Consider the following 20,132-nt stretch of genomic DNA (forward strand, 5'->3'; position numbering starts at 1 on the left):
AGGCCCAGTTGGTGACTTCCTTTATGGCTCTTCCATACCTCCTTTTCCTTGGATCCCTCTGCCCCTCCCCACTGTGTCCAGCTGTGCCTGCACCTTCATGTATCCAGGTCTGCTTACCCCAGGGGAAGGGCCAAGAGCACATCCACAGCAGAGTGGATGCTGCTTGTCTAGGATGGAACATTGGGACCCACAGACCCATAGAGAGAAACCGGTAACAAAACGGCCCACGACAGCAAACACCATCTCACAGCAGGCGATTTTTTTTTTTTTTTTTTGCACAGGAATGAAATTAGGGGATTTAAAGACAAAAACACAGGCTGGTAGTCAAAGTAAAGGTTTATCCTTGCATCAGAATGGTTTAAATCTTGCAATTTGCATATACAAAGAATTCAGCAACATTCACTGGCATTATAATCAGAGCAAGATCAAATTATAAATGTAATCAAAGAAAATATGATAGTTGAAACTGTAATAACACATATAAAGATTGCACATAAATTAAACACAACTGAGTTAAACAAACGAAAAAGTATCAGTAATTATACACTTAAAAGAATAACATGGGGATGTCTCCAAATGCTGAAACACAGGTGTCAGGCTCATTTAAAAAAGTGTTTAAAAACACATAAAAATACCTTTTAAAACACTGGTATGCATTCTTCATTCATATAGCACATGGAGAGAAACCGTAAAGGCAGTCACACAGTGACCAGATCACACACAGATCAGAATGGTTGTCTTCTAATCACTATTTGGCATTTGAACCCAACTGCATGCAACAAAGGAAAATGTGAAAGGAACAACGGTGTTGGCACTGGGCTGTTTGGGGCTGTTTTGTTATGTACAATGGACTTTCTTTGACTGAAGGAAAGGAAAGAAGAGATGAACTTTCCAGGTTGCACAGAGAAGATTCTGAGTCCCCCAGGGATTGATTCCCCCAGTGTGAGGTGCTCCAAGGCCCAGGAGATCGTGTGAACTGGAGCCTTGGTAGAGGCCATGAGGCTGTAATGACTTCCCCACTAAAGGGCGAACGCTGCCCCGGACAGTGGAGGGGAGAGTCCTGTGTCCTGGGGAAAGTGGCTTCTCCTCTGTTCCTGGAATGGAAAAGGTTTGGGAACAGGCAGAACGCCTGCAGCGGACACCTGGGGTTGGTCTCAGGGGACAGGAAAAAAATCATGAGCAGGGCCCTTTCCTGAGGGCACACTGAAAAGGTCTACCTTAAAGGTACTTCTTGATACAAGAGATGCCAGTTAGACCATTGAAGGGCTTCAAGGATTCTGATAGAGGGCTCCTAGACATGAACCAAAGCCTGTGCCCCTCGACTCTGACTTCAAACTCTCAAATAAATGACCAGAGAAACGTCACCTTTATCATAGCAAACTGGCTGTGTTTCTAGGGTTCAGGTGCTGAACAGAAGCTTACTTCCCTCTCTTCTCCTTCAGTCAAAAAAAGGCTTTGGGTTTGGAATTTTAACAGTGAAAACAAAAGGGACCTGGCGAGCCTCAAAAAGCTCCATTTTCCTCTTCCACCGAGATGCTGAATCATTGTACAGAGAAGGAGAGAGAAGCACATTCAGCAGTGTGCAGCCCAGGCGTGCAGCTGGTGAGGATGGCGGTCACAAAGTGTGCTTTCGTCCTTCCAGCTGGGCACCCAGTCTTGCCCTTGGATGGGGCTCGGAGCCGTGGAGTGGGCGAGAAGCTTGATTCCCTGTGAGCCTCTATCAGAACAATAATGTGTCCTGGGGTTGCATTTGCACACACCATTAATGAATAGGGGACGAACACTGCAACACGAGGGTGCGATCAGTTATCAGTGAAAATGTCAAATAAGGCCTTTATATAGCTTTTAGAAAACGAAAGTACCAAAAATGCACGTGTTAAATGCTCTTAGTAGTAAGGTAGGCCAGATATCTTGTTTATATTGTGCTCATCTGCTAGGTACCTAATGGCCATAGAAACATAACTGCTATAAAATTCAATGTTGGTACATTCACACCCCATTCTTTTTTTTTTTCTTTCCCATCAGCCAATCTTATCTGGCAATGGAATCATTACTGTTATCCAGTGTCAATGGTCCCAGTAGTATTTCCATTAAAAAATAATTTAGCTTTTAGATTAAGGATTTCTCTTTTTCTTTTATTAAACATTGAAAGGTGGGACTTTAAAAAATGGTATAAATCTAGATTTTAAGGATTCTTTCCTTACAAACAATCTTAGCTTTTTACAAGAAATGTTTAAATACCAAAATGCTGCTCGGAAAATTTAAAGTTTAATTGCCTGTGGTTATTCTACTGTTTCTATCCCAATGTGTGCTCCTCTGTGCTGCATGTGTAAGACGCTCAGTTCATCTGAACGTTTGGATGGGAAGTTTCGTGTTGAGCCTCCAGGCATAGCACTGGACCAGCACAGGCCGCTGTGGCAGAACGGGAGGGGAGAATGGGAGAGGCAGCTGGTTTGATTTTCTGAGGGTTGTCTGGGCCAAACGACAGGCAGCTGGACAGCAAGTGGTGCTTCAGGGTGCAACTCCGATGGCTGGTTTTGTTCTACCCAAGGCCATGGGTCAACGGCACCACCCAGCATTTACATCTCTTCTCGTCCAGCCAAGATAGTGTAGACGCAGTCTTCATGGTGTAGACACAGCATTTTAAAATATTACTTATAATCACCAGCTACTCTAGTGTGTTTTAGACCTGGATTCAGGTTGTAAAGACTTCTTTGATCTTTAAAATGTAAAGATAAACCACATGGGCCCAAACTGAGAACTTTACAGAAGTCCCCATTTACATTGTATCATCACGAACAGTTTGCCTCCCCAAAATGCTGCTGTTCGGGGTTGTGAAATCGCTGTTAGGAAAGTGCATTTTCAACTGACTTCTGAGTCTTCAGCTGTTTTCTTAATGTGAGCTTTGTGCTTAGTATCTTGCAGAGGCACACACTTCGCATATTAAGATCACAACATCCAAAGGTGTTGAATGTGTGAAATTAAATGATATGAATCTAATGAAAAATTCAGATATTTACTAATATTAGCAGAAATATATATTTTATGGGATATTATTTGACCTTAATACATTATTCCAATTTTTAAAAAGCATATTTAAGATTTAACAACTTTATAGCAGGTGGCCTTTAAGGCATAACAAAATATATACAAAGAAATTAGGGAAGATATTAATGTCAACTATGAAATAAATTAACATGATTTTTACAAAATATACTGACCATTAAATTAAAAAATATTTTAAGGCAGGAATCTTCATTTGAAATTAGCATAATCAGAAAATATATCAATAAAATCTTGTACCACTTTGTAGCAGAATTCATACTGTTCCTGAAAAGACAAACAAGGACACATTAAAATGATATTCCCAAAAATATATTTGATTAATTTAATCAGGAGAAATACTCAAAAACAAGACATAAATAAGTGTGACTATTCATTAAAATACCATATACCTTTATGCACATCGTAATTTAGTTTTTAGGCACATGCAGAATTCCAAATAAAGGTGTTTTCCTACGTAGAATGTGTCAGTTAGTGTATTAACATTTCAACTTAGTGTATTTAATGGGCTGAGTAAAATGTCTGTGGCTTTCACACTGAAACTGGAAAACAACTATTTTTGAATTAAAAAAAAAAAAAAGAACCAGGCCAGGTGCAATGGCTCAACGTCTGTAATAAGAGCACTTTGAGAGGCTGAGGCAGGAGGATCACTTGAGCCCATGAGTTCCAGGCCAGCCTGGGCAACATGGTGAAACCCCATCTCTATCAAAAAAGATACAAAAATTAGCTGGGCATAGTGGTGCACACCCGTAGTCCCAGCTACTTGTGAAGCGGAGACAGGAGGATTCCTTGAGCCCAGGAGGCAGATTGCAGTGAGCCAAGATTGTGCCACTTCACCACTGCACTCCAGCCTCGGTGACAGAGTGAGACCCTGTCTCAAAAAAAAAAAAAAAAAGAAAAAAAATCAGAGTACTAACATCTAACATTGCCAGATAAATTTCATAAAGAAAGCAACCTATAAAAGTTAAATAAAATGCACATCTAGATTTTAAAGCCTACATTTACTGTAAAAAAGGGACATTGTTTTATATATAGGCTGGTCCTCCCAGACCCCTGGGTGGGATATGTGAGCTTGGGGCCGGGACAGGGCCTTGGAGAGCTGGAGAGGCCAAGGGCTGTCCTCAGTATCTCCCTGGTTCTTTCCAACACATTTGACTTGGGCTCTTCTCAGCACACAGTGAACAAATATCTAAATGCTTTTGGGTGGAAAGATGCCAAACAGCTAGCTTAGCCCTTCCTGAGTCCCGGTCTGGCCAGGATGGGAAGGAGCTGAGTTTTCCAGAGAAGGAAAAGGTGAGCCTGAAACTTTGCTCCTGAATTTGCATGAAGTTGTTGGAAGAGCCAAGACCAGATTGTAGGGTCCTCACTTCTGGCTACTAAGACACGCAGTTGATCACCCAGCCTTCAGAAGGAAAGGGAATTGAATTCTTAGAAGGAATTCTCAATAAATATACAGGCTCTCTTTAAAGAGGCAAATAGCTTAAAGCAACATTGACTTTTCCAACTTAAAGCAACAGTGACTGAATATCAAAGCTAGCTCAGTCTGGGATGGAAATGGAGATGATCACTAATTACTCTGTTTTCATAGCAAACACAGCAGCTAACTGCTGACCATCCCATGTAGTCTTGAGTACAAGTGATTGGGGCCAGTGATGGACGAAGTGTACTTTGGAGTGTGCTGGGATGATACAAGCCACACCTCAGGTCACAGACAGACATTTCTGGTCAAGCCACAGACCCCAGGAGAACAGACGTACTTGTGGCCTTTGAAATGTCAGTTCCAACCAAAGGCTACCTAGGATGCTGGAAGCAAGTCTTCCCAGAGTGCTCAGCAATTGGAAATTGGTTCTCGGGCCACTGTGCTCACCTGCAGGGCTAAATCAACCTGCATGTCAGCAATCATCTCTTTACTCAATGATATTTTTGTGCCTGTGTTTTTTTGCCAAAATCTCCCTGCCAAATGTTAGGTTTGGCAGCATAGGGTACTAATTAAGCCCTTCCCTTCTGGAATCAGAGTTTGAATCTCATTCTGACACTTAATACCTGAAGATCTCAGGCAGGCCCCTCAACCGTCCTAACTGGAGGCACCTGCAGAACACTCCTTGTGAACAGAAGCAGGCACAAGGGCAAGCAGATGGTGAAGATGAAATGAGAAAGACGTCTGTAAGGCACCTGGTTGCACTGCGCCCAACACCTGACGGTTGTTTAGTGACTCACTTCTCCCTCATTCGTTTGCTGATTCACCACTTGCTCTGGAGCCGTCGCCATGGGCTGGGCATTGGACTAGACCCTGACTCTGAAAGTCAGGCTACAAAGCGCTCTGTCAAGCTGTTACCAGGCAAGAGAGCACAGATGACAGCCACACAACATCTGAGGGCAGCTTCCCAGTCAGGGAGCATGGAGGGGCAAGCTGGGGTCAGGAAGAGCAGAGCTGAGACGGGAGGACACCTGGATGCCAGATGCTCTCGAAGATAGAATATATTGGCCAGACCAGGCAGATTAATGAGAGCGGTGAGTCCCTAAAAAGACTAGGGGAGCTCTGTATGCTGCTGCTTAGAGAGATGGTATTTGCTGCAGGTCGTTGGGTGTGGATGGACAGACACACCCTCAGCTCAGGTGTCCTCGCTCCTGCTGTGCCTTGCTGTGAGGGGGGCGTGGAAGGGCCTCCTTCCTGCCTCTCTATGCACAGGGGGCTGCGTGAGCTAGGATTGTTAGCGTGGAGAGTGAGCAGGCAGGGAGGACAGGTCCGAAGTGGGAAGCTTTGGGAAAAAGGATGCATTGTAACAGGCTTTAAAATTGTACTCGGTGGGTTAGCAGCAGGAGCCATAGTCATATTTGGTGAGGAGGAATCGCTTCTGAAAACCAGAAAGCAGGAGTCCTTGAAATGAAAGAGAATGTACGGGGAAAAGTACTAATACATTAGGGATTCCTGCAGCCCGTGGACAGTATCTTGAGGCTGAGTGAGACCCAGCCAGGGAAAACAAGCCACATGGATGATATAACATTGAAATGAGAAGGACCAGGATTTTAAATTTCAGTGCTGCTTTTGAACTTGATAAGAGTATGTTTTTCAGTGCACACAGGAATCTCGTAGAATAGTTCACTTTGACACAGAAGCTCCTATCCTCAGTGCGTCTCTCCGAGTGGTCTCAGGCATTGAAACTGGTGGACAGGCCCCTCCCCTCCGGGCCTTGCCCAGAAGACACCACGTCAGAGACCCAAGGAAGGAGGGCTCTGCAGAGGTTTACTGCGAAACATTGCAGCTGGCTCTTTTCCTTGGGAATTTTACCTTCCCACCTCCCCCATGTACTTAAGGTCCTTTAATGAAACATACATCAAATACAACATGAAATAATTCTCCACTCTTCTGGTAACATCCTTATTCAGATTCTTACCAGGGTTTGCACCATATGTGGTCTCTGAAGTCGTAAACTCTTCACAGCTTGAAATACATCTAAAAGTCCCTCGGCTTTTACTCGCTCCAGAATGTTGCTGAGGGCTATGAATGTACCTGTTCGCCCAGCTCCGGCACTGCAGAGAAAAAGCGCTTAATGCAGATCATCCGACTTGCACTTGGGGATGAGGAACAGAGAGGTGACAGCCAACCCCTGCGTATCAGCACTGAAGCAACAATCGCTGAAAATGATCTGAGTTTGACTGAAATTTTTTTTGATCATTTGTATGTAGCATAACTTCTGAGCAAGATTTAGCAAATGTAAAATTCCTAAAACACCTCCCTAATTACAGTAGACCGATATTTTATAAAATGAGTCAGGACCAGTGACAAGTTTATATGCAAGTGTCATCATTTCCCCTCTTGTGTAGGGCAATGGTTCTCAAAGTGTGGTCCCTGGACCAGCAGCATGGTTGGCGCCTGGGAACTTGTCAGAAATGCAAACCCTCCCAGCTCAGGTCTAAGGAGGAGGTAATCCTGGCATACCCTCTCCTCACTGTGCCAGGGGTGTCTTCTGAAACGGGTGATGCTGAAAGGGAGGGGTGGTTTAAGGACATTCACAACCAGGAACAGTCAACTGGACAGTCAACTGACACTTCCCAGCGAGGCCGATTTGAGTCACCTCCATTTACCATGGTCATTTGCTGACAAACCCCACAAGAGCAGAGCCCAGGCCCTGGTAAGAGAGCCCAGGTGTACTGGGCTGGAGGAGGTGGGGTGGACCGGCCTCTTCCAGCAGGTCTTCTGGAGATGCCTGGCTGCCCTCCGCGCTCCATAGTCTCACGTGTGGGCTTATTCCAAGGCTCCTGTCCTGCTGCAATGATCGGCCCCGCATCTGCCTTCTCACAGGTGGGATCTTGTTCACCTCTGCATCTCCAGTGCCCTATGGAACTCATTTTGAGTTTATACTAAATGATTTCTTGGAAGGCGCCAGGAAAACAAAAAACCGAGGTGTGTGCTCCACCTACTGGCCAGGCCAGGAGTGCACCCTGGCGGGGTCCAGGCAGAGAGAGAGCTCTGCCAGCTTATAAGGGGTGGGACAGTGGGTGGGAGTGAAAGGCAGTCACAAAGAGTGGGCGCCACCGGTGTGAGACAAGAAATGGAACTGCAGTTTTAGGAGCACATTAGCACCACCCAAGGATAGAAACACCCCAAGCTCCTGCTTGGAAGAACCTTGCCAGGTGTCAAGGTCTCTGCCGGCAGAAGTATGCAGCAGGCTCAGAACCGCAGAGGCACAGAAGGCAGGCAAGTGGGTGGCCCGTGGGCTTGGCCAGATTTGCGCATCTGCACCTGGGCATGATGTGTTTCACGCCTTCACCTGCGGACTAAGCAGTGTCCCACGTGCCCAGGGTGTCCCTCTGCCTTTGGGCCTGACTTGGGAGCCAGGCTGAGGCTGCAGGAGCAGCGTGGCTACAATCCCAGTTGGGACTCCTCATATGGCCAGGAATCCCAGCCCAGGGGAGAGGGCGGGTGTAGACACAGCAGCCCAGCCAGGCCGTCTCTCAAAACCCACCCAGGAACTTGAAGTCCAGGAGTGTGTTCCTCCCAGCCCTGCCTGGCAATTTTTGATGACTTCAAAAGCACATGGAAATGTGTATTTGAGTGGTTTCCCAATTCCTCCCTCTGAAGTGCATTCTGCATGTATGTTAAGATGACATGTATGCATCTTATGTATGATACGATGACATGTATATACTTAAGTGAAGTCGTGTGTGCATGTATGTAAGGAGAGGTAGAGACGAGACTCTAGGGAATACCATGGCCAGCGACCAGTCTCTGTTGCCCACAGCTGCGGGTACTGGGAGCGTGCAGCCTGAGTCCACCCCACCTGGAGGGCTTCGGGCTGGGGGTTCACCTGCAGTGCACGGTGATGGGGTGGTTGCCCGTCTGCTGCTGCTGCTTCTGCACGGCTGCGATGAGGTCAATCATGCCTTTGCCCTCGGCCGGAATCCCGATCTCAGGCCAGCCGTGGAAGTGAAACTGACGCACTACACGGACCTGCTCCTCCTGGCGGGCCTGGGGCTGCAGGGAGGAGAGGGGGCCTCAGCGCTGCCTGCCTGCCGGGGAACAGGCCCCAGCCCCATCTGCCCTCTCAGGGATTGGCCAAGGCTGGGAGCCCTCCCTGAGCATTCTCTGCTGCCACCGTCCCCACCCCCTACCGAGGCAGCCTGAAGGAGAAGGCTGAAATCTGCTTGCCCTAAAGAAGAAGGCAGGCGGCTGGCTGTGCTTCCTTCTGCAAGGGGGAGCGAGCCATCCAGAGGACATCCCCCGGAGCCCTGCGAGGACCGCCCAACCCCTACGGGATCCTTGGCAGCTCTGCTGGAGAGAAGGGAATCACTTTCTCAAGAAACCAGGGCCCCGCATTTCCCTTCAGAGCTCAAATGAGCAGTATCTGAGTCTGGTGGCCGGGGTGGCTCTGTGGCTGGCGTGGAGGAGCCAGTGGCAGGTACATTTTGTGGTACTGACTGTTTGCAGCTCAGTGTCAAGTCCTGTGCACAAGTGAGTCATCCTACCTATGGCTGACCCCGAGTTCTCATCTTTGCCAAGGAGAGAGGATGAGCAGAACCGAGGACCCAGTGGAAATGGGGACAGTTGGGGGGCTTTGAGAAGGCACCTGGAGGAGGGCCCCAGAGAGGCCCCTGTGGCTTCATTAGTCCCCTTTGTTCTTCCTCCCCCAGCTAATGGCTAATATAATTCTCCTGAGAGATAAATGGGAAGTAGGCGGCCAGGGAGATGGGAATTGTACAGGAGGCCTGCCACTGTCTCTGAAACCCATTGGCCATTCATAGCTGATGGAACTAGGTGAAGGAACAGGACAGGTGCAGGGCCACATTCTGGTTCAATGACAAGCAGAACCCGGAGGGAGGGCGTGGTTCACTAAATTCACAAGCGTTTAAAGAGCTAGTTCAACAATACCTGATTGAGAGTGACCAGGAAGTCTCGTATACTGATGGCTTCTGAAAGGGTATCATTCTTTATCTCAATCGTTATTTCTCCATGAGTAACTGAGCCCTCAGTTGGCCAATACTGGTAGCATTTATCCTTAGGGGATAAAATAAAAATTTAAGTCTTGTAATAAATAATTTGCTGCTGGCGATTTTGAGTTTATAACGCAGAATTGTTCTCAAACCAGTTAATGTATTTCATCTGACCAAAAAAAATAACATATGAGTATGAATATAAATGCCTATTAATGCTTGTTGACCCAGGGAACAGAACAGAGTCTAGAAACAGACACACATATATATGAAACCTTAACATGTGGCAGAAAGGAGAGATTCTTCAATAAATGGGGCTGGAAAAATTGGTTTTCTACCTGGGGAAAATGAAACTGGATCCCTGACTCATACCCTACCAGGGTTGATGTGAGTGCCCCCAGCTCTTCCTAGAACTGTGCAGTGTACACCCTGCACTTCTACGTGTAGTGGCCTTGAACCTTAATAAAAATAGACCCAGATGGATTAAGGTTTAAGGTAAAAAACAAAACTGGGAAACTCTTGGAAGAAGAAATATCTTTTCACTTTGAGGTAAACAAGGATTACTAGACAAGAGCCCAAACAGCTAACCAATCACGATGCAACAATTTGAAACACTGGATTACAGCAACAGTCACTTCTCTTCATCAACAAACATCATTAAAAGAGTGCAAAGACAGGCCACAGATTGCAATAAGATGTTTGCAATACATAAAACCAATAAATGATTAGTATCAAGATTATGTAAAGAGCTCCTATAAATCAGTAAGAAAGGCCAAACAACCCCATAGAGAAATCAGTGAAAGGCAGGAACAGGCATTTGACACAAGAGGAAATATGTCATCCACAAATATATGAAGTGACGGGGTTGACCTTGTAGGAATCAGAACGACACAAATCAGAGCCACAAAAGATAATATTTACACAATAATTACACAATGAACGATATTTTGTTAATTTTCAATTAATAATTAAGACCTTGAGAATACCATACTAGGTATGTAGATGAATGATATCTCTCATACATTGTTGATGTCCACTTTGGAAAGCAATTAGGAATTATCTTGCAAATTCAAACTTTCACATACTCTTCAATGAAGCATTTTGGCTCTTTGATACATCTTAGTCCTAGTGCAGCATAAGACATGTACAAGAATATACAGGTAGGGAGAACACACGAACACAGGGAGGGGAACAGTACACACTGGGGCCAGTTAGGGGGTGGAGGGTGAGGGGAGGGAGAGCATTAGGGCAAATAGCTAATGCATGCAGGACTTAAAACCTAGATGGTGGGTTGACAGGTGCAGCAAACCACCATGCACATGTATACATATGTAACAAAACTACATATTCTGCACTTGTACCCAGAACTTAAAGTTTAAAAAAAAGAATGTACAGGTAGCATTGTTTGTAAAACAATGAAATGAAATCAACTCAAGCGCCCATGACAGGAGAAGGAATACCTGAGCTAATGCAGGATATAGCTTGTGTGGTGGAATATAATGAAATAATGATGATGAATGAACCACAGCATAAGCAGCAACATAGAACAATATCAAAAGCACAATTTTGAGTGGAAGAAGCAAGTCTCAGAAGACAACATGCTGTAATGATGCTCTTTCTATAAAGTTCAAACACAAGTAAAACTAAACAACAGTCTCTGTAGGCATAAACAGATGTGATTTTAAAAGATTTTTTAAAAAAGCAAAGAACGTAACCACTAGGATGGCTTTAATCAAAAAGACAATGACAATGTTGGTGAGGATATGGAGAAATTAGAACCTTATATATTGCTGGTGGGAATGTAAAATGGGGCAGCTACTGAGGAAAACAGTCTGGCAGGTCCTCAAAAATGTTAAACAGTAAGTTGATGACATAGAATTATGACATGACCTAGCAATTCCACTCCTAGCATATACACTCCTAGGTGTATACCCAAGGGAAGTGAAAAAGCGTGTCCATACAAAAACTACTACCTGAATGTTCAAGCAGCATTTTTTTTTTTTTTTTTTTGAGATGGAGTCTCGTTCTGTCCCCCAGGCTGGAGTGCAATGGCGCGATCTCAGCTCAATGCAACCTCTGCCTCCCAGGTTCAAGCGATTCTCCCTGCCTCAGCCTCCCAAGTAGCTGGGATTGCAGGTTCCCACCACCATGCCCGGCTAATTTTTGTATCTTTAGTAGAGACGGGGTTTCGCCATGTTGGCCAGGCTGGCCGCGAACTCCTGACCTCAGGTGATCTGCCCGCCTTGGACTTCCAAAGGGCTGGGATTACAGGTGTGAGCCACTGCACCCAGCCAAGCAGCGTTATTTATAATAGCTCCAAAGTGGAAACAACCTAAATGTCCATCAACTGATGAATGGATATGCAGAATATAGTATATCCACACAAGGGAATACTATTTGCCAGTAAAAAAGAATGATTTACTCATTCATGCTACAACATAGATGAACCTTGAAAGCACGATGCTAAGTGAAAGAACCCAATCACGAAAGACCACATACTGTATGATTCCATTTATAATAATGTCCAGAATAGACAAACCCATAGTCTGGAAGCAGATTAGTGGTTGCCAGGGGTTAGGGGAAGGAAGGAATGGGGAGTGACTGTTAATGGTACAAGGTTTCCTTTTGGGTTGATGAAAATGATCTCAAATTAGATAGTGGTGATGGTTGCACAACTTTGTGAATATACTACAATTCACTGAATTGTACCCTTTAAAAAGATGAAGTGCATGAATTACAGGTGAATTATATCACAATAAAGCTGTTCCTTTTTAGAGCAAAGAAGTAAAAACACAAATACACAGCAGTAGTTACGTCTTGGGGGAGCACCCAGATAGATGTACATTGTTGGTAAAACCTTGGGTTTACTGTTGTCTTCATGTCTTGAAAAAAGTCAATAAATGTCTTTTTCTTCAACAGGTTATGATCTTGGCCAATATCAAATGGCAGAATTTCAGGGCAGGTTAAATAACATGTAGGCTAAGGATAAAGGGCAGCGGGTAGCTATGGTTAAACTTCACTCCCCCAAAAGGGAAAGGGTGAAATGAAACCTTTTTCATTTCCAACCTCTCTCCCTCCCTAGTTGTCCTGGCTTGGTCTCACCCATGTGTTTGCACCGATGGCAGGTGGGGACATTTATAATGAATGGCGACAGTGCCTCAGGTGCACAGGCTGCCCCTGGAGGGCCCGGGCCGGGCGGCACTCCTCACCTGCTCTCTCTCCTGCACCTCCGTCAGCATCACAATAGTGTGGGATTTCCACTCCCAGATCATCCTCCAGAAGTCCTCAACCGTGTGTGCCAGTGGCCCCTGGGTGGCGATGAAATAGTCCTTCTGACGGTAGCCCTTCAAATGGAGGTGCAGAGGTTAGAGTCTGACTTCCTTCCATCCTGGCTCCATTACCTTCTCCCTAAGTTTAGGACAGCCCGAGGCCTAATGAGGAAAACTCTCCCATCTTCCATGGCCTGCACCAGACCCCAGCTGGCACGAGCACTCAGGCACACACCTGACAAGCAGGTCAAGAAGCTCGCTTAACTGAAACCGTAACGGCCACTGTCAGCCCCTGAGGTCATCAACAAATGGGTATTATGAACTGGTAGTTGCCTTCGGCCACCTGAACAGCACCTGGCGGCTTAGATTCTAACGTGTTTCTGTGTGTTTCAGCTAGATCAGCATGGAGCCCACCAGATTCTGGTACGATTTTCTCATCTGCAAATGGCAATATTAACATATACGTGGCTGCAATTCCCCCTTTTGCCCTTCTTCTGCAAACTCCACTGTGCTTGAAGACAGCCTCTGTCTGTGTGCCCTGAACATATAATTGTATTGTCCACATGGGTACACATTGCAGAAATCCCACAAGAGAAGAGCACAGAGGCAGTGGATAGATAATTGGTGTGTAACAGATACGTAAAAGAAAACTAACTGTCTATTAAAAGCAGAATGAAAAAAGAGCCAATGACTTAGCAACGAGTCTATGTCCGTCTATTTCCAAAGTCCACTTTTTTGGTTTGTTTTTTGGAGAGGGGGTCTCGCTCTCGCTCTGTTGCCCAGGCTGGAGTACAATGGCATGATCTCAGCTCACTGCAAACTCAGCCTCCTGGATTCAAGCAATTCTCCTGCCTCAGCTTCCCGAGTAGCTGGGATTACAGGCACCTGCCACCACGCCCAGCTGATTTTTGTATTTTTAGTAGAGACGGGTTTTGCCCTATTGGCCAGGCTGGTTTAAAACTCCTGACCCCAAGTGATCTGCCCACCTCAGCTTCCCAAAGTGCTGGGAGCTGTGTGAGCCATCGTGCCTTGCCACATTTTTTTTTTTTTTCTTTAAGCAAGTAATTCTGCTAACAAAAATGGTTGAGTTCCTGGAAACATGTCAATTCTTTCTCATGGTGAAAGCAAGCTAATCAAGTCCGTGTGGTCACGTGTGAAGGAAACACATCTGCATAAACACAACCCAGGCCAGCATACGTACGTCTATGAAGGATGCGTTGATGTAGTCTGTGTATTCTTGACCCCTTTTCATGGAAAGGATCACTCGGTTGAAGTCATCTGCAAAGCATTATCTTCCTTTAGTTATTACAAAAAGGGGCCCACCTTGCTAACTTTAATCCATTGCTACAAGCTTGCAAAATATAGATCCTATTAATAAAATCACTAGGTAAAGCCAACTCTTTGGAAAGTTTACATTATGAAAGACGATAATTAAAGTGGCTCACGGGTATTTTTCTTTTTGAAGGAAAACTCTGAAAACAACCCAATTATCATTTTCGTTTTTCAGGAATCGATATAATACATACCAAAATACAAGCACTAAAAATATCGCACTGAAGGAGTAAATGGAATGTGGCCAGGCAAGCAATCTAGGGTGGCCAGCAGGACACCGGGGCCCCAGAAAACCAGGGGCCAGAGTCTGAAGATGGCAGGGCCCCTGGGAGCTCTACTCGCCTGCAGTGCTCGGGGAGACCCTGCTGCAGCAGGCCTGCTCACAGCTGTTTCCAGATGGTGTTTGTTGAGCTGTGACTCCATCGAGGACACATCTACAATGAGGCACACTCTCCTCCCAAGCGGGGCATCTCCCACCTCCCTCCCTAGTTCCTCGGATCCCTGTGGAGTCTGCTTTTGGGCCGAGTTTCTCGAGTTTCTCTTTTTCCCACTTGGTGAGCCTCCCAACTCCCACCCCCCCTGCCCACCGTGTGTGGCCCTGTCTTCTTGACAGCTTTGCCTCCACTCCTCCCATGCCTGCCAGGTCCTCCTTCCCTCTCCCATGATCTGGGGGGCAGACCAGTGTCCTGACTCCACCCCAGGCCCATTTCTTGTCCTCCTCAAGGCCACAGCCTTTTCCTAGATGGTCTCAGCTGAGTTCACCTGCATGGCCTCGGCTGGGTGGCTCAGGCCCCTCTGTGTGAGGGGGAGGCGGGCCTCTGCCCAGGCTTGGGGAGACAAGGAATGAGACAAGGAATCCCAAGTCGTGCCTGCCGCAAATCTCCAGCTTCTGTGAAGCCCTCCCCTGCAATCCAGCCTCAGCTGCCCTCCCGCACCTGCAAGCTCATATCCCAAGCAGCTTGCCTGAGACCCATGCAGGACTGTTTGGGTCAGCTGGTGCTTCACAGGTGTCTTTTCTACCTGACACTTGACACAGCACACAGAAGCCCTTAGCCTGGGGCCAGAGGACACCCTGCTTTTGACCCTGGTGCAGAGGGGTAAGTGGTCAATGGCTTCTCCGGGATGAAAGCCTCCGGCACCAGCCCCGCCCCAGCCCTGCCCAAGCCACGCCACGGGTGCCTTACACGGGATGATCTGGATGACCCTGGCCTTCTTCATGTTTGCTGGCAAGTTGCCCGTCCTCATGTTCTCCTTCATGATCCGGACATTTGTCAATTTCTGCAGCAGAGAAGGACATGACACAGTTAAACCTCTGACACTCCTGAGCACACTGCTCAGCCGAGGACTAGCGCTGCTGGCAAGGACACCTGCTCAAAGGAAACATTGCTCTCCACCCCAGGAAGCCTCCTTAGCACTGGGAAGTAGAAATGTGTGCCCAGCAGGGCTGCTGTGAGGCTCTGAAAGCCACCTGATCCTTCTTCCCTTGTAAATCACGGCTCAGGTATTGCCCCTGCTTTTTCTGAGGTCAGTTAAGGGGCAAGTGATTGAAAGAGGCTTCCTTTAAATGGTCACCTGTTTTCCTCGTGCCCTTGGCTGCTTACACCAGGATGGAGAGGAGGGTCAGCTGTACTCACCCTGAACTCCTCCTCCAGCCCGATCTTGTCGAAGTGGGTGGTGGTGCCGTGCATGGTCTGCAGGTGCTTCTCCAGGGAGGACACGTCCAGCTCTGTGTCCCCGTAGAGGTAGTACTCGAGTAAGGCTTGGTAGATGAACGTGTACTGCATCTGCAGAGAGGCCAGGGGTGCCCACACCCTCAAGTCTGCCCTGCAGTCTTGGCCCACGTGGAGCTTGGCAGACCAAAGGGGGCAGCTCTCTTCTTTTTTTGCCAACACAAGGAGGTGTGGGGCAAGGGTCAGAGTACTGGCCACAGATAATGACCATTTATGCCCTTGAGTAAGGAGAACGGTAGCAGCAGAGCCTCACATTGGTGAGCATGCCACACTCTGTACATGCGCCGTTTGGGGGAGTAGGATTGCCCATCTCACATGAGGATACAAGGGAAAGATGAGGACGAGGGAGTCTCCGAGGTCCCACGCATGGGCAGGGAAGGCTATGGGGAGGGAAGCCAGGCCAGGTCCAGGCTGGCTGCCACGTGCCCATCAGAGCCAGGCCCCTGCACATCTGTGTGGCGAAGGCATCGGGTTTGCTTTGGGAAACTAGACCAGGGCAAGAGGAAGGCATAACTCACATCTGTTTGAACCATCTGAGGGCGCTGATTACGGATTCGAGACACAAATTCAAACACATCCACCTTCTGCTCCGCGTGCATCATGGCCATCATGGCATCGATCACAATGAAGGTGCCCGTCCGGCCCACGCCCGCGCTTTGGGGAAAGAGAAAGATGCTGCGTCGTGAGTCACACTCCTCCCGAAGTAAATGACAGGCCCTGAAGTTGCCTGCGCACCCAGGTTACTGGATGCAACTTTTTTTTTTGGTTAATTAGGAGCAAAGCCACAGTGAGGCCACCAGAGGGAGCTGTGGTCTCAGTAAAGTGATCTCAGGCCGGTCCCCTGATGGCTGCCGACACTCTACTAAGAAGCACGTTAACAGCTGGTGCAGTAAGCCTCGGATTAGGCTGTGCGGAGAATTTTTCTCATTTACCAAGCAGTGTCTTCTTCTTACATGTGTGATTGGCATCCTAGATCTGCCCCCCTGGGAGCAGAGGGACCTCAGATCAACTATGCAACAGCTCTGGTATCCAGCCTCCCTCTCTGTCAAACTGGGCAAACCAAGTCACCTGACTTGGGGCATTAAGTGAGGTGGCATCTGTCAGATTACTGTTATCTGACCCTGCAAATTCCTCCCAGTATGAGCTACACTGGAGGGTGGGTAGGGTGGGGTCCAGCCTCTGCTTGGCCCCAGCAAGGGAGTGTTGCTCAGACTTGGGGAAAGCCCGTTCTACGGGGGTTCCCGGATGGCTTCTCCTGAACACCTGCATGACAGGTGCAGAGTGCCTGCATCACTGCATGCAGGTGGCTTTTGTCCCTGGCAGTGCAGTGATACTTAGAATGAACCTGTCTGTAACAGGTGGAAACTTAGTATCTAATCAAAGTGATACCCTGGTGAGGCCAATCACTGCCAGGAACAAGTGGGGCTCTCTGTGGACAGAGGGCTGTGGCGTGGCCTTGGCTGTACATTTGAGTAATTTTTCATGTTGTGCAAAGCCCACCCAGATGCAAGTCACAGGCTCCTCTGAGGCTGTCCCTCCCATCACAGGTGAGGAAACCGAGGCTGAAGTGGCAGCTGGCAAGGGGCAGCCTGGTCCTCGGACCCTGGTCTCCAGGACAGCGTAGTCTGGGAGACTGTGCTGTGGGGGCCCGTCTGCGCGTGGTGTGCTCTTCCATTAGGACTTGTGTGTTGTTGGGGGCCTTTCCCTGGTTTCCATCTTGGTTCCCAGAGGTGACGGGATTCCCAGGGAGAGGTGAGGGCGGCCAAGCAGACCCGCCTGGAACTCCATTCCCACTATCAACCAGAGCCTCTTGGCTTTGGTGGGTTTTATCCGCTGGGATGAAGGGGGGCTCTCTGAGCGTTCTCCTGTAGGGTCCTTGGGGCCTGGCTCAGTCACTGACATTTGTGTTCACATCAGCCCTGCGCAAACCTCTGCCCACCCTGATATTGGTCCCCTGGCATTGCCCATGAGGGTGAGTCCTCCCACTGTGGCCCCCCAGCGTACCTACAGTGGACCACGATGGGCCCAGCGTGCACTGGGTTGAGCGTCTTTACTTTCTTGAGGAACTTCAGCATCCCAATGGGGGTAAAAGGCACTCCGAAGTCGGGCCAGCTGGTGAAGTGCAGCTGTGAGACCAGCCTGGGGGCTTTGCAGCCGTCGGGGAGCTGCTGCGGGGGATGCAGGGAGATGAGAGTGGGTGAAAGAATCCTCCCCCTGCTCCCCCAGCAGCTCATTCTGAGGACACCGTGGGCTTCCCTGTGCTGAGGCTGCATGGGGGAGGGGCCCATCCACAGGGAGCCTGCCTGAGCCAGACAGCCTGGCCCTTACCCCTGCCGACTCTGAACATGTGCTGCTTTTGGGGCCACAGAACAGGGCCCGCAGCAACCGTCTATGCCCAGGTCAGGCAGGGCCCAAGCAGCCAGACACATCCCCAAAGTTGGTCTGTGTGCTCACAGACCCCCGTGCAAGTGGGGCGGCCGTGGCCCATTTTGCCTGGACAGTCCCACCTCAGGCCTGTGGTGCTGAGTAATCACCAACAGCACATCCTTCCTTGTGCAAAGCTGTCTCACATTTGGGAGGGCAGATGATGCAGTCGGCCTGCTCTATGGAGACTCCCAGAACTGCCCTCAGAGCCTCTCTCAGCTTTCGGACCCAGAGCCCATGAGTTTAATTCCCTTGCCCAGATCATGGAAAGTGATACACAGTGTATTTGGAAGCAGATATGTGTGTGCATGTGTGTGTGTGAATGTGTGTGGGTGTATGTGTGTGTATGTGTGCACATGTGTGGATGTGTGAGAATGTGCATGCATGTGTGCACCCATGTGCATGTATGTATGTATATGTGCACATGTGTGAATGCGTGTGCATGTGTGCACATGTGCGTTGTGAATGTGTGTGGATATGTGTATGTGCGTGTGTGGGTGTATGTGCATATGTGTGAATGTGTGCATGTGTGCATGTGTAGGGGTGTATGTGTGTGCACATGTGTGAATGTGTGAATGTGCATGCATGTATACAGTGTGTGTGCCTGTGTGTGGGTGTGTGTGCATGTGTACATGTGCGTGCCTGTGTGTGGGAGTATGTGTGTGCTGGTGTGTGTGCATGTGTGCATGTGTGTGCCTGTGTGTGCCTGTGCACATTTCTGGGAGAGATGTGAGCAGGGGATAGGATAAGAATGATCAGCTCGTCCTTTTCCTTTTTTGCTGTGGCTGCTTGGAACCTCAGACACTTGTAGCCTAATTATGCCAATCACTCTATCTTTAAATCCTGACAAAATGGTCTTCTGTCTTTTCTCTGTGGTTTTAAAATTTCTTCTATACCTTGATTTCATCTGCTTTGTATACAGATATTTTTACCGATCTCTCTCTTAAACCTTTTGGGGTGGTGGAACTACCAGGACCCAAGTGTAGAAAATAACGAGGAGATTTCAGACAGAATTCGGAAAGTGTTAGAAAAAAACCCCACCTCCCAGTCAGTGTGTGAAATGTCACCGTGCTACTGAGGGAGGACCTCACCCCCAGGCCCCTCCAGTGACTGGTCTTCTTCCTGGAGAGGCCCAGAGGAGTCGCTGGGAATTAGGAGCCCCCAGCGCTGCCTGCAGACCCTTGTGCACTGGCCTCTGGTGTCTTGGCCCACTTGCATGTCTGCCCATCACAGCCTGGCCACTGCACCCTCTCAGCCAGGGCCGGGACAGTGCCGGGGTGGGAGCAAAGCACTTCATAAATGCTGAAGGGTGTTAACTCTGGGCATCATGCTCTCTGAGAATGATCTTTCTGGAAGGTCAGCAACTAGAGATGCTTACTGGCTGTATGCAGAACTTCCGGATGGTGTAGTCGACCAAAACCACGCAGTCCTCCACGCACACCCGGATGTTTCCATAGGTCCAGCAGCCTTGGTCGGGCCAGTACTGATGGCACTTTTCCTGCACGGAACAATTTAATAGAAGCAAATAGATCTGTGGGTGCAATGCATCACGACATCCCCCCACCCAACTACAGAAGGCCTCACACACACCAGCTGGAGTCACACAGCTCCCACAGCTGAGAACAAGTTCACGTGTGTCGACCTCATGAATGGGGAAACTGAGGCTGCAAAACTGGTGAAAGGCAGCCTTGAGACCATGACTAGGACGCCCCAAGGCTTTCTGATGTAGATACCAACAATGTCTCATTTCTTCATTCATTCTCGAATCCCATACATTTTATTAACTGACCATCAACCAGTTATGCTGAGCCTGTAGCCTTCAGAGCTGGGCACCTAACTCCAAATGACCCTCGGGCCAGAGGGTAAGGATGGTTCTCCCCCA

General features: G+C 48.1%; 1 protein-coding gene across 5 annotated transcripts in view; it reads right to left on the minus strand.

The window, feature by feature from the left end:
* Window positions 1-318: 318 nt before the first annotated feature.
* Window positions 319-20,132, minus strand: part of PTPRE (protein tyrosine phosphatase receptor type E) — a 180,027-nt gene continuing 160,213 nt past the window's right edge. For 4 of the 5 annotated variants that reach the window (XM_004087516.3, XM_030805400.1, XM_030805403.1 and 1 more), the window contains 11 exons: window positions 19,629-19,748; window positions 17,831-17,994; window positions 16,345-16,480; window positions 15,731-15,880; window positions 15,281-15,374; window positions 13,966-14,042; window positions 12,705-12,839; window positions 9,434-9,559; window positions 8,373-8,539; window positions 6,459-6,594; window positions 319-3,330 (listed from right to left, as the gene is read on the minus strand). In XM_004087516.3, the coding sequence (XP_004087564.1) occupies window positions 3,256-3,330; window positions 6,459-6,594; window positions 8,373-8,539; window positions 9,434-9,559; window positions 12,705-12,839; window positions 13,966-14,042; window positions 15,281-15,374; window positions 15,731-15,880; window positions 16,345-16,480; window positions 17,831-17,994; window positions 19,629-19,748 (1,380 nt within the window). In that variant the 3' untranslated portion in view covers window positions 319-3,255. The remainder of the gene's footprint in view (window positions 3,331-6,458; window positions 6,595-8,372; window positions 8,540-9,433; window positions 9,560-12,704; window positions 12,840-13,965; window positions 14,043-15,280; window positions 15,375-15,730; window positions 15,881-16,344; window positions 16,481-17,830; window positions 17,995-19,628; window positions 19,749-20,132) is intronic. The other variant, XM_030805410.1, reaches the window with a different exon arrangement.

Source organism: Nomascus leucogenys, chromosome 3 (assembly GCF_006542625.1).
Source record: "Nomascus leucogenys isolate Asia chromosome 3, Asia_NLE_v1, whole genome shotgun sequence".
NCBI lineage: Eukaryota > Metazoa > Chordata > Mammalia > Primates > Hylobatidae > Nomascus > Nomascus leucogenys.